The 13,075-nt window shown below is 37.6% G+C and overlaps 1 protein-coding gene across 5 annotated transcripts in view; it reads right to left on the bottom strand.

The window, feature by feature from the left end:
* Window positions 1-257: 257 nt before the first annotated feature.
* The window catches only part of ATRIP (ATR interacting protein), a 28,922-nt gene continuing 16,104 nt past the window's right edge, over window positions 258-13,075 (bottom strand). For 4 of the 5 annotated variants that reach the window (XM_084633070.1, XM_084633071.1, XM_084633067.1 and 1 more), the window contains exons 9-14: window positions 10,073-10,789; window positions 8,459-8,601; window positions 4,864-4,955; window positions 3,880-3,963; window positions 3,372-3,621; window positions 258-2,231 (exon numbers count right to left, since the gene is read on the bottom strand). In XM_084633070.1, coding sequence (XP_084489196.1) covers window positions 2,164-2,231; window positions 3,372-3,621; window positions 3,880-3,963; window positions 4,864-4,955; window positions 8,459-8,601; window positions 10,073-10,789 — 1,354 coding nt within the window. In that variant the 3' untranslated portion in view covers window positions 258-2,163. The remainder of the gene's footprint in view (window positions 2,232-3,371; window positions 3,622-3,879; window positions 3,964-4,863; window positions 4,956-8,458; window positions 8,602-10,072; window positions 10,790-13,075) is intronic. The other variant, XM_084633068.1, reaches the window with a different exon arrangement.

The raw sequence follows: 13,075 nt of genomic DNA, 5'->3' as shown, positions 1-13,075 counted from the left end.
TGCCCCCTGACTCTACCAATGCTTTCATTGCCTGTTTTTGAATGACAGGGCATAAGCACGACAACAGAAATACTACTAAAAGGGTCTCACAGCTGACAGGTTTCAGCAGGACAAGTGCATTGCACTCAGCAGGTGCTTCTTGCCTTCCTCCATTACTCCCCCCCCCTCCCCGCCACCACATACACACACTGCTCCTCCTTTCTACCACAGAGGTCTGTGAACTTGCCCACCTCCCGCCCCCTTACCTCCACCCCTAGGCCCCTGATTCCCTCCTCACTACAGGGGTCTGCAACTGCCATTGCTAAGTTAACATAATTCCAACCATAAGCCTAGCTCCCCCAACACCGCTTCCTCAGTTCTTTACTCTGCCTCCCGTTTCCTTCCCCCACTTCCACTCTTCTTTCCACTCCTTCTGGGTATCCATTTCGCCTCACGGTGCTTTCCCGCTTTTCCACCAGCCATGATATAAAGGCCACCTTCTGTCTGTTAGAGACCAGCCTAGGAACACACTCCCTACCCCACCTCCAGCAAGTTAAATGGCTGGCTGTAATGTACATAGGAAGCAAAGATATTCTTATACCTTTAGCACTTTCCCCAGGCAGGTAAAGGGACCTGGTTTTCCACATAGAGCAGGCTTTCCCCATTTTAATCTGCACAAAAATCTACAGCGTTATGTCTGTTGCTACCTAGAATATTCCCTGAATTTTTGGAATTGAGAAGATGCAGCATTACCAACTTAACACATTACAAACAGAGACATGCCATAGAGTTGTGTTTGACCTTACTTTGTTAGATACACACCTCCACTGATTTAGCTTTGAATACCTTTTCAGTTCTGTGCATTTTAAAAGGATTGGTAATTTAACTGTAATTCTTCAGGGGGAAGAGATGCATTTATTTCATTTTCTAAGCTCCAGGTCTGTAGAATCTCTTATTTAAACTTCTGAAAAACATCTGTAAAACCACCTTATTCCATACAGTTTAAATTAAATCTATTCTAGCTCTAGGAAGATAAACAGAATATAAACCATATCAGAAATCTCATCTTTAAAGCATGTATGGCACAGGTGATGCTACCACAACAGTATAAACCTTTTTCCCCCCTCTCAGTAAAGATGCAGTGGATTTGTACTGATTATAGCCATTCAATGGCTTCAGCACGTATAAAATGTTAAACAAAGTTCCATTGCTCCACTAAGTGTTGCTCCATCATAGGATGAAGACCTAACACACACTTACTGCGGCAGATAGTATCAAATGTTGCAAAAGCAGCAATGCACACACGATGAATCCATTGGAGAAAGTAGGATTTTTCCCAAATCTACTGCCTCATCTTTGCACCCTCAAACAAGATGACATACTGCTGCTGCTGTTTTTTTTTTTTTTTAAACGTTTGAAATTCACTGGTTTCACCTTGCCATGTCTGTGTTCGTAGATTTTGCCCGCTATGAAATTCAGAAACATAGATGACTATTAGTCATAGGTGCAGGGGCACAGTAGGTTTTAATACCCTTTTTTCAAGGCAAAAGTTGTCAACTATGTAAATGCAATACATATATTTTAAAATCAGAGTACTAAAGTCACTACCGTTATAAGAATGAGCAAATTCTTGAAGTCTGTCAAACACAAAATGCAGTCATTTAGACAAAACACTGAATAAAAATAGCATATGAAAAAAACCACACTTTAAAAAAAAAAAAAAAAAAAGTCTTGCGTGGTAAAGTTACAATGATCTTGAGACTCCGTACATTCAACACCATAAAGACTTAATTACAGTTAATTGGAAAGTGTGACAGTTTGAAGTTTTCACTTCATTCACAGCATGTTTGTGCCAAGTTTAGTTCCATGTCACTTATAAGTTAAGTATTTTCACACTGCAAAAATACGTAATAAAACAAGATTTAAGTTTAATTCTCTTCTTAGTATCAAAAAGATTTTTGATATCAAAATACATTATGCTAAATTTAGCTGGCAATTAAGTAAAATAGTCAAAAAAAACTTCAAACTTATATTTGAGTCATGCTACACTTAAGTGACAGTAATTAATCTTTAGCACACCATTAATTTAAAAGTTTACCACACACAGATTATATTTCACACATGTATATTGGTAACAAAGCTAAGTAACAAGAATTCAGATGAGGGTGGATTATTGCTGAATTACTAGCTGCAGTCCATTTCTTGATCATCTACTTCTGGCTCAGGAGGATACAACTCATCCAAAGCCAGCTCTGAAACAGAATATTATTTTACAAATGAATGTCAGAACTTAATTTTAAACATCAAATTCCTCAGTTAATGTATTTAAACATAAACACATTAATTTTGGTTAAGAACACAAATGAGCATTATGTATTAAAGGAAACAATAATACTCCGCTCCAGAAGTCCCCTCCCCCCACTCCAGCCCCCCACCAAGAACACCTTTTAAAAGACTGCTATCCTGACAGAGTTCAGAATGATTGATCCAGTGAAGTATTCTGTTAACGTGTGTGTTTGTGTTCGATGAACTTTCACTTACAAAAACATTTTGAAACCCAACCTGAGGCAAGAACTGCTTCAAAAAGCCCCTTAAATTTAGCTGTTTCCAAATATTAGCTACCTGTTGAAAATACTACCTATTTATAGTATGTACAGTATTTTAGGGTTAATTTTCATAGTTTACAAAATAAAACAGTTATACCTTCAAAAAGCCACTACCCTGGCAGCAGAGAAACAACATTGTGTTACATGGAAATGTAGAAAGAACTTCAACATTTCCACTATGTAAGCTCGTGAAAACGAACACTTCTCATTTGGTAAGAATGGATATTAAGGAGCAGGAATATGCAGACAACTGTTCAGCAATGGCAGAGGAGATGATATTGGCTTCAAGAAAGCCTGCATGCTCTGCGGTCCTAAGTGCAAGAAAGCAATCCTGAAGAGAAGAGAGTGAAATTGATGAAGCAGGCACTGAGATCCAGCAGCAGATAATTTCAATATTGTGGCATAACTACTAGTTCAGTGGATTTCTAGATCCTAACATGGGAGGCAACTGATGTCAGCATCAGTTACAAGATGTACATTCAAAATTTAAGTAGAATTCATTATTTGGTGTCTGGTGAGGGACAGATTCATTAAGAACTACATCTATCTTTGAACACAGAGGTTTATGTAAGGCCAGTAAAACATGCTGGAGTCATAGGCAGCATTCTGCAAGAAGGCAAATAATTGGATCTTCTTACTAAACCCTACCCCAAATTCAAGCAGCAATAAAAACCATGAAAAGTTGCTCCTGAGAATGGTAAAATAGTAAGAATGGGTTTTGTGCATTTGATTTTAAAAAAACAAACAAAAAAAACCAACCACCTTTAGTTTCAGCCAGGACCTTACCTTCAGAGGCCTTCAAATTTGGAGTTTTTTTGAGGATGGCTCTGACACCAGGCATGGCTTCATCATATTGATGGAGAACTTCCAGGCAATGTTCATGAAACAGTTTATCTTTTTGAGATAGACTATGTAAGAGCAAAACAGTGTCCCGTAAAAACTGAATAATTCGTTCTCTATACGCACTCACGTTGCTCTCAGATCTTCTAACCTTCACCCATTGTCTATGCAACATTATAATAAGCGCCTTGACTACCTGCAGAAGAAAGAGTCATATAGGAGATTGTTTTCTAATAGGTAATTTTGTTTTTCTGTTATTTTGTTATGACTTTTACTGGAGTCAGTCATAGCAAGTGTCCAAGTTTCAGGGCATAGTCTAGCAGAGAAATTCAAGCTTCATATTAGAAGGCATCTTTTAAACACTCCTAAATCACAATGTATATTGTTACTATAACAATGTTAAGTGGAACGTGTCTTCTTTAGTATGTTTAATTAAACAGCTCTAGTTACATACCTCGAGGCTGCACTGGCAATCTGTACCAAGTAGTAAAATTGATGGACTGGAGCAGCACACACACTTAGTCAGGAATCTAACAGTCTAATATAAAAACATGCAGATTGCATTACACTGAGAACTAGGATTCTGGAGATTAAGCAAACATGATTATGCTGCAAATAAAGTGGAAATGGCATTTCATTTCTAGTTTCAAGGATTCCTGAGTTTTTTATAACTAACATTGTGTAGATGTTTTGTACAAATCTAACATAACAGTTTTCCAATGCTACTTTACATTTTGATCCTCCTTCTGACTAGCAAGCAAAATCTCTCCAATACTGGAGATAAAGGGTGCCAGTGTTTGTAGGTAGTGGTAAAATAGAATATATTCAATCTTCACAGTGCACAAAACCCAAACCCCAGCTTCCTTGAAAATTAATGTTAAAGTTACATTGACAGCAGCACAATCAAAAAATAAGTAAGGTCATGCTGAAGTTTAAGAACAGACTCAAAGTTGACTGTTTTAGCTCAAATAAATGCCAAGAATTTACAATGCTAAAGGAACAAAGGACAGTAGCCTACATAGCAAGCCATTACTGTATGTCAGTACAGAAGTGCTACAGCAACAAATCGGAGACCAGCTTTTCCATATTAGTACTTCTATTATTATGAACAAGTTTGTTTTTCACTTTTCTGTATGGAGAACTGTTTGTCTGGAACAGACTGGTTCTATTATATATAATCACATAATAAAACTTTCCTACTCATACTAATAGTCCACAAGAACATGGCTGAGAACAGCTGTAAAAATAGTTACAGCTTAATTAAAAATTTCAAATAGCTCTTCCTGAAAACAGAAGTTTCATTTCTTAATACCAGAGCAGATAACTTCAATGTCACAACCAAATCAGCTACAAGGCTGACTCTTGGGCAGTACGGGACACTTTCTCCATTATCAGGAAACAACAAGCAAGCACATGTGAAAAGAAAGTCTTTGTTTACCTCTTGTTCCAGCTGAAGCCAAAGCATTTCAGATGCGGATTTATCTGGTCTTGAAGTAATATACATGTACAGTGCAAGAAGAAGACAGGTTTCTGAAATTATATTTAAACAAATTTAATTAATTCTTCTATTAAGTAGTTTGTTTGTTGATACAAATATCTTTTCTCCTGGTGAGGGAGGATAGCCCAGTGGTTTGGTGCTCATGGGTACTTGTGGGCTGGGATTCATGAGACTTGGGTTCAATTCCTGTGCAACCCTGGACAAATCACTCACTCTCTCTGTGCCTCTGATCATCATCTGTAAAATGGGTTGGGGATAATACTTCCCTACCTCATGTGGGTGCTGCAAGGATAAAGATTGCGAGGCATTCTGACACTATGGTGAAGGGACCATAAATACCTAGATAAATTAAAATGTTGGAATAGGTCCTGGAACTTGGAGCTACGCAAAGGACACTGCTAGCAGTTCATTCTTCATTATGGAAGGTAAGGAGTTGGCCTCTCTCCATCCTTTTATACCCAAGCATAGAGCAAGGAAAATTAAGGCGCAGGCATGGGCCAAAGGTTCCCATCTCTGGCACATGTACATCAAGAGTGGAATTCATACAGGACAGAAAAATCTCTAAGAATCACAGTTGCTGTAAAGATAAGTAAGTTCTTCAGGGCTTCTTCATAGTTTGCCGAGGATGAGTTACATAGGCATTTATCTATCAGGACAGATAAAGGAGGGTATAGTGACTGGGATAAGAGTTTGACAGGTTTTGTTGTTTTTTTTTTAGTACCCCCCCCATAATATAAAACTTCTCATGATGTGTTAACCATTTGCTATCTTAGCTTAACCTATACTTGAAAGATTTGTTTATATATAATAGGAATAGTTAAAATATAAATAAATTATTTGTATTACACAGTTTGCAAACAACATTTCTTTATAAAAATCAAATTTGTTTTAAAATCGTATTCTGCCTTATTCTTTTTAATGTACAGAGAAACTGAAAAAAATATTAGAAGAACAAACAAAACTTCAGAGGAGGGGGAAGAGAAGACAAGGAAAGGAAGTAGGCAGAAAAGAGGTGGAGACGAGGGGGGCACACATTTAATAGGATCACTCAGATAATTCCAGGAAAGCATCCCATATCTGACAATTTTGGGGATGGAGGGGTATTTTTGTTGTGGTATTTCCATCATAGTCAAACTTATGATGTCTTTACGCCAATCTTCAATTGTTGGTTGCTTTTTGGATTTCCATTTTTGTAGCACTAGTCTTTTAAGAATTATTAATGCTCTGCTGAATCAAGTTTTTCATATTTATTCAGCTGCCAATTAATACCCATTAGGTTTAAAATTACATGTTTTGCTTGTAACAATTTTGACAGGAAAAACTTATCTCTAATTAAAATTCTGCCCAAAACATATAAGTGTAGGAACGTTGCCAGAGCATATGAGTTAAATTAACACCTGATGAATCACAGTATCAACAATTGTCTAACTTAATATCACCCACTTAGAACAATCCAATAGGGATCCACTGCATCTTCCATGATTTTCTGATAGATTAATCTTAACTGGAGGTCTAAGAAGCAGTTCAGAGCATTGGTTAAGCCTGCTTCCATTGGTTAGCAGAGAATAACTGGCCTAGTTCCACCCTCCCCCACAACCCCTCCTTTTTTTTAAAAAAAAAAGGGAATTGTGTTTAATTTTTCTGGGTAATATTTGAAGAAATGAAAGCAGTTTGGGTGGGCCTTGGGCAGTGCATGCACTGGGGTCAACCTGAAGAAAGATGGCGTGTTTAATCTGGATATATTGTCACTCCGTTTCTAGATTGAACCTTTCTTTTAATATTATAAAAGGCAGGAAGGTATCATTTTACCAATAAATTGGCTGTTGGTCAATCTCCCTTTTCTAAGATGTGGGGTTTTAAGAGCCAGCTTCATTTTGAGTCAAACCAAGGATGTTCATTATTTGTCTGTTGCCTTTTTAGCTAATCCATTACAAATTGCTCACCAAGCCAGCAGTTCCATTAATTCTAGTCCAAAGCTAAACTTAAGGGTGGATAAAAATCTACAATTAAAAAAACTGAAATTGACAATCTGCTAACACTTAAGCTTACTATAATTCTATTACAATAGTTTAAATGAAATATAAATATAATGTTAAGCAGTACATGTTTGCTGCTGAATTTAAAAAAAAAAAGTCAAGCCACTAAACTGGTGAAAGTTACTGGCTAAGCACCTGGAATCAGAGTTTGTTGAAGTGCTAAATCAGCTTTTGACAGAAGTAGCCTCTTCTGCAGGTGCAGAGAGAATATTTTCTTCATTTCAGTTTATTAAACTAGTTCAGTGTAATGACTAGTTCATTCAAAGGTAAGAAATCAACTAGGAGTTGAAAAACAGGAAAGCTTGTTTTCCCTTTTCCAATCCATGAATACAAACTAGGTGTGTGAGGATGAGATCTACTAGTTCTAATATCTTGAAGGACATGGAGAAAGGAAACAATCAGTTCAATTCACTAACTACAGATAATAATTCCTTTGTTTAATAAATGAGTTAGTTTTAAATGAAAAACATGCTTTGATAAACATTTTTCTTATGTATCCAGCACATTAACAATCACTTTAATAAAAGAAATTAAAATGTTGTTTGTGCATTTTGAATGGAATTTGAACTTCCATCCAAATAGAGCTTGATCAAAATTGGAAGTAAAGCAGTAGCCATCTTGTAAATAAGAAATATATCATTCACCAATTTTCTAACATAATAAAAGATGGAAAAATTAAGAATCTGAGTAGATTTAAGTTAAGCTACATAATTGCTTAAATAAATGTGTATAGGTATAGTGCAACCTCCTAGTTAGGAAAAAAGCACCTAATTTACCAGACAGGCTACATTTAATTGCAAATCAGTATGTTTTAATGGTTACCAATCAATGAGAATAAACTTTTCTTTGGGAAAAATATATATATCAATGCAAAACACAATTAAAAACAGATTTAAACCAAGGTTTCCGGCTTGGTTTTAATCATGATTAAAATCAGTCATTTAAATCAATCCACTCGATGCAGCTACCTTTACTAAGCATTACATCAGAAATACTACTTCAGTACATTCTGCACTAGACCATATATGTCTGTTGTAGTTTTCAATAGTTAATTTACATGGCTTTGGGGAACTGCTATTCAGAATCCCACCATCAGGTAGACTCTTAGAAAAAGACCTTCTACTTGACATTTGTGATGTGTCTAGAGTCCCAAAGCCCCAGAGACCAACAATGTCATTTAAGGTCAGGTACCAATTAGAGGGAAATTGATTTTTACTTCTCAGTGGCACTTTTCCATATTAAACTTTCAAAATCTTGAAAGCAGACCTGGAAAATAGCCAAGAGAATCCACATGGTTATTAAAATTTCAGATTGTTGAAAACTAGCACCAGCTAGCCAGTTCTCATATAATTCTGCATAGTTTGCTTTTCTGAGTTAAGAACTGGCGTAAGACTTATGTAAACACCCATAATTCACACCTATAAAAATATTTTCAACTAAGCTTCATAAATAGGATGTTTAAGAATGATGATAAAGATGATAAGTAATTTCTCTCCTACCTGAATGACAACAAAGTTGAGCAGCTAGCTTCTTGTGATGAATAAGCATGGCCAACAGCCGCACAGTCAGATGGACAGCAGACAAAGGGGTCTCAGGACACACACAGCGAAGCAGCATCTGGCTAGTTAGCAAATGCCAAAAACTTTTAAAAGAAAATCAGAGTTAGGAATTGGAAACACAACGACTTTAGGAAGCAAATCATTTTACTCAGGATTTTAAACGCTAATGTGGACATGAGACTGTAGCCCCCATGGTGGGCAACCTGCAGTCCACGGGCCGCAGGTTGCCCACCACTGCTCTAAACAGTGTGGCAAAGTTCCTGCTCTACCTTGGTGGGTCTTGCACTTATTGGCAGATTTGCTCGCCTTGGAGCTTCACGGCAGCCCTCAGCTTGGCCGTTTTTCTGAACCCACAGTCCAGGTCGACTCCTCCTGTGTCTGACCAGGAGTTGGGAGGATCCCGGGCCCGCCCCCTACTCCGGGTTCCAGCCCAGGGCCCTGTGGAATGCAGCCGTCTAGAGTGCCTCCTGGAACAGCTGTGCGACAGCTACAACTCCCTGGGCTACTTCCCCATGGCCTCCTCCCAACACCTTCTTTATCCTCACCATAGGACCTTCCTCCTGGTGTCTGATAATGCTTGTGCACCTCAGTCCTCCAACAGTCCACGTTCTCACTCTCAGCTCCTAGTGCCTCTTGCTCCCAGCTCCTCACACGCACACCACAAACTCAAGTGAGCTCCTTTTTAAAACCCAGGTGCCCTGATTAACCTGCCTTAATTGATTCTAGCAGCTTCTTGATTGGCTGCAGGTGTTCTAATCAGCCTGTCTTAATTGTCTCCAGAAGGTTCCTCATTGTTCTGGAACCTTCCCTGTTACCTTATCCAGGGAAAAGGGACCTACTTAGCCTGGGGCTAATATATCTTCCTTCTATTACTCTCCTATAGCCATCTGGCCGGACACTGTCACACCAGATAAAACACAGGTCTGTTATGCAGCTATTTCTCAAGTTTAGGAGAAAAGCTATTTGGTCAGAAGAAATAAAAACACTCCACATAAATAAACTCACTGAGGTACATTTTCAAAGGGGCCTCTAATCCACCCTCTAAAACTGAACCTGCAGTTATCCGTACAATCACTTGCAGGTCCAAATTATTTTAGAGGTTTACTCATTTATTAAGTGAGATTTTGTTCACAAACCACATAGCAAGATGTCTGCGTTCTGTACATACTTACCACTGACTCTGATCATATAACGGAACACGTTTAGGGGTATTATGACTATGACAAAGGCTTGAAAAATTCTCACTTGCCAGTGACAGATGGGATAATTTCCCACTGGGGCAACAGCAGCTGTGAAGTGTAAGCTTAGCAGAATCAGTTCAGTTTTACTGCTTGTGGGAACCTATCATGTTCATGAGTAACGGAGGCACTGGTGTATCCTCAGTTGCTATTAGAGGCAGCAGCAGAGAGGAATCTGTGATCCTCTCACGTACATAACACATTTTGCTGAAATCTGTGTGAATCACAGTTTTGCGGAGGAAAATAGGAACTGTTTGGGAATGTAAAACAAAAGGCATGGAATAATTTTCTAAAACATTCTCAAGCTGTCTTTTACCTTATTAGTAACTCAACTGTTGAATTCTCAGCTAGTTTCACCAAAACCTTTAGGCTTTGATTCATGATACTGTCTGTCTGGGAACCTGTTGCTGTAGAAGACAAAGCTAACAGCTGAAGCAGTTTTTTAAACAAAGAATGTTGGGATTGGTCATTATTAGCAGCATCTTGTAGTTCTCCAGTTTGGCCTTGTGGTCTGGAATTTTCTTTTTTATCATCAGATTGATTATTGCACACCATGTTCTTCTCCATCTCAGACACTTTTTTCACTTCAGAAGATAGTAATGTATAAACAACATCCCAGCTGTAATATACCAAGTAATAAAGAACACCTAGAGATGTAATTGTAGTCTCTTGCAGAGTAGATCTAAAATCCTCGGTACTTGATATTATATTTGAGTTAGTTCTAGAAGAACTAACTGATTGATTTTCAGGACTGTTTCTTGACTTTGAAGACAACTGCAGAGCTTGACAGTATGCACTGATATGGTATTCCACTAGAGGTAGAAGATGCACTGCACCTGGGATCTTAAAGCGTTTAAGAAGGAACAGTCCACTCTCACTTTCTGCCAGGTCTCCCTCGGATGATCCTTCATCCATAGCAATCAAGTTCAATGCCATTATTGCAAGTTTTTGAGCTTCTCTTAAAGCAGCAATAGAAGAAGGAGTTCCATCCTGAGAATAAGTTGTCCTGATGCTGGATATTCCTGTAGATCCTCTAGTAAAAAACAAAATGAAATAGTTCAAAACATGCAGTGTACCAAAGGCAGCAAAATGACGATGCATACATATCCTTTGAACCTCTGGCTATTCATGTTCTGTATGTAATATGAAAAATGAATTGTATTAAGATGTCCAATTTCAAAATAAGACAGTTAAGTCACGGTTTTATGCACATGTGGCAGAAAGAATGCTCTACTAGAGCATCCTTCCCTACCATGCAAGCAGCATAACTTCACAGTTGACCTTACCTTTAGTCCTCCCAGTAGAGTTGCTGCTGGAAGGCCATTTTTCAATGTCTCAGTCAGCTACACAGTGAATAAATGCAAGTCTGTTTTATTTAAATTGCAAAACAGAAAATAGAATATATTCTGAAAGACCCCTTACTCCTACACTACTTTAGGCGTACATTTAAAAAAAAATCTGTTATTACTGTTTTATCATTTGCATCCTTAATCTGTTGACACTGACAATGGGACTTTGAGACATTTCCTCCCCACTGATTGTGTGGGGAATTAGCGTATACATTTTTAATTTTATATATAATTCTCTCTCTATTGTACATTTTTTTAAAAGTATGGTAAATGTTCATTGGATAAACTATTTAGCAGGATTGCCAATGAAGTTCAGTAAAATTAAATGGCTGCATTGATCATTTATTTCCATTGTCTTTGGCAGAGGAACAATTTACATTTAAACTCTATGCAGGTGTCTCCTGGTTTCAGGAGATATGGTAACGTATGTAACCAACTAGTCATTTTCATTATTGCACACACACAGTTTTGCTAACGTGTAAAATACACCTTAGAGAGTCATTTTTGTACTTTTAAATCTACAGTACTTCCTGTCCCAAGTTTGTCCTGATCAGATGATGATGCATACAAGTACTATGATACTGTCAATCCCTCTCTTCAGAATGATCAGGTGGTGGACAAAGGAATGGATGCTCACATACTATGAAACCTGAAATTCCATACAAGCATTTACATGGTTTCAGCTGCTAGAATACTTCAATTGTACAAAAACTGAAGAGCCTTAAAAAAAAAAAAAAAACTCTGCAGTAACGAGTGTAACATGGAAATAATTTCTTAAAAGGAAGAGGAGGAAGTTTGGACTATTATACAAGGAGTAAGAAAGCACTCCTGGAAAAGTCTTATTTATTGTGGAAGTGGTGACCAGTCAGAAAAAGTATCTGGGATATGAGATAACATGGATTTTCCCCAGGTTTTTGGTCATAAGGAACAGCACAAATAGAGCATGGATACTAGGCTTGTGCATGAAGAACCCGAGTCTTCCCTCCAGGTACACATCATAGCATTAATATGACTGGAGTCATGTGGTTTTCATCCATCCGAGCTATAATCCTTAGCAACCTTTTATGAGCTATACATGCTTAATGCCCTTATCTAATTTTACATACATGCATTCACACACAAACCACCACCAGTTACCGTTTCAATAGAAGTAAATAAATGAGGGAAGCAACAGTTCACATGCTACAGGAGAGCTGGTGAATAATTGAAGATAAGCATCACAATGCAATTGTTTAAGAGGCTCTCGCTGCCTGGAACAAATGAGACATTTACTGACGAGACTATGTTAGCTTTAGTTATAGGGAAAGTCACCAACTGATCAAAGGGTTTCAGTAAGAATCAAAGCCCAAATTGATTTAAAGGAATCCAGCACAATTTCTGCGAAGAAAGATCTTGTAATATGTAGAAGCCATAAGTGAAGGGCTAAACGAACACAAACAATACATATTTTCCAAACAATCTAAGAGGCAGAATGATGTTATTGCAGGAAATCTGATGCAATGGAGAGAAAACCGGTCACAGGAAACATAGCAGGTAAGAATGAACAATGGAGAGGCTGGGGGGAAGCAACAACAATGGTGGCTCACAGAAATCAGTTGCACAGCCTTTACTTATGTAAATAGTTAGGGCTATGGTATTGAAGACAACGTGGCTTGGAACACAATATTTGGAAAGAGACAAAGCAGTAATACTTATAGAGCAAATTATCCAAGATGAAGATACTTTAGAAGCTAATCTCAGTACAGGAGAAATTGATTTCTATACAATTAGAAGTCAGAGTGATGAAAAACCAAAAAAGGTGTAAAAAAAAATTCAAGATATGCCCCCAAAATACAACTGGATCTAAAATTATCAGTCCTTTCATATCCAGAGATACAATACACATCAAAGAATTACTGTAGATCCTTTAAAGTTGAAAATGTATATGTCATTAAGTACTTATATGGCATCTAGTTATAGTATTAACATTT

Source organism: Lepidochelys olivacea (genome assembly GCF_965140295.1).
Source record: "Lepidochelys olivacea isolate rLepOli2 genome assembly, chromosome: 7".
Lineage (NCBI taxonomy): Eukaryota > Metazoa > Chordata > Testudines > Cheloniidae > Lepidochelys > Lepidochelys olivacea.
The sequence above is the reverse complement of the archived record's forward strand: the minus strand, read 5'-3'. Positions and strand labels throughout refer to the sequence as shown.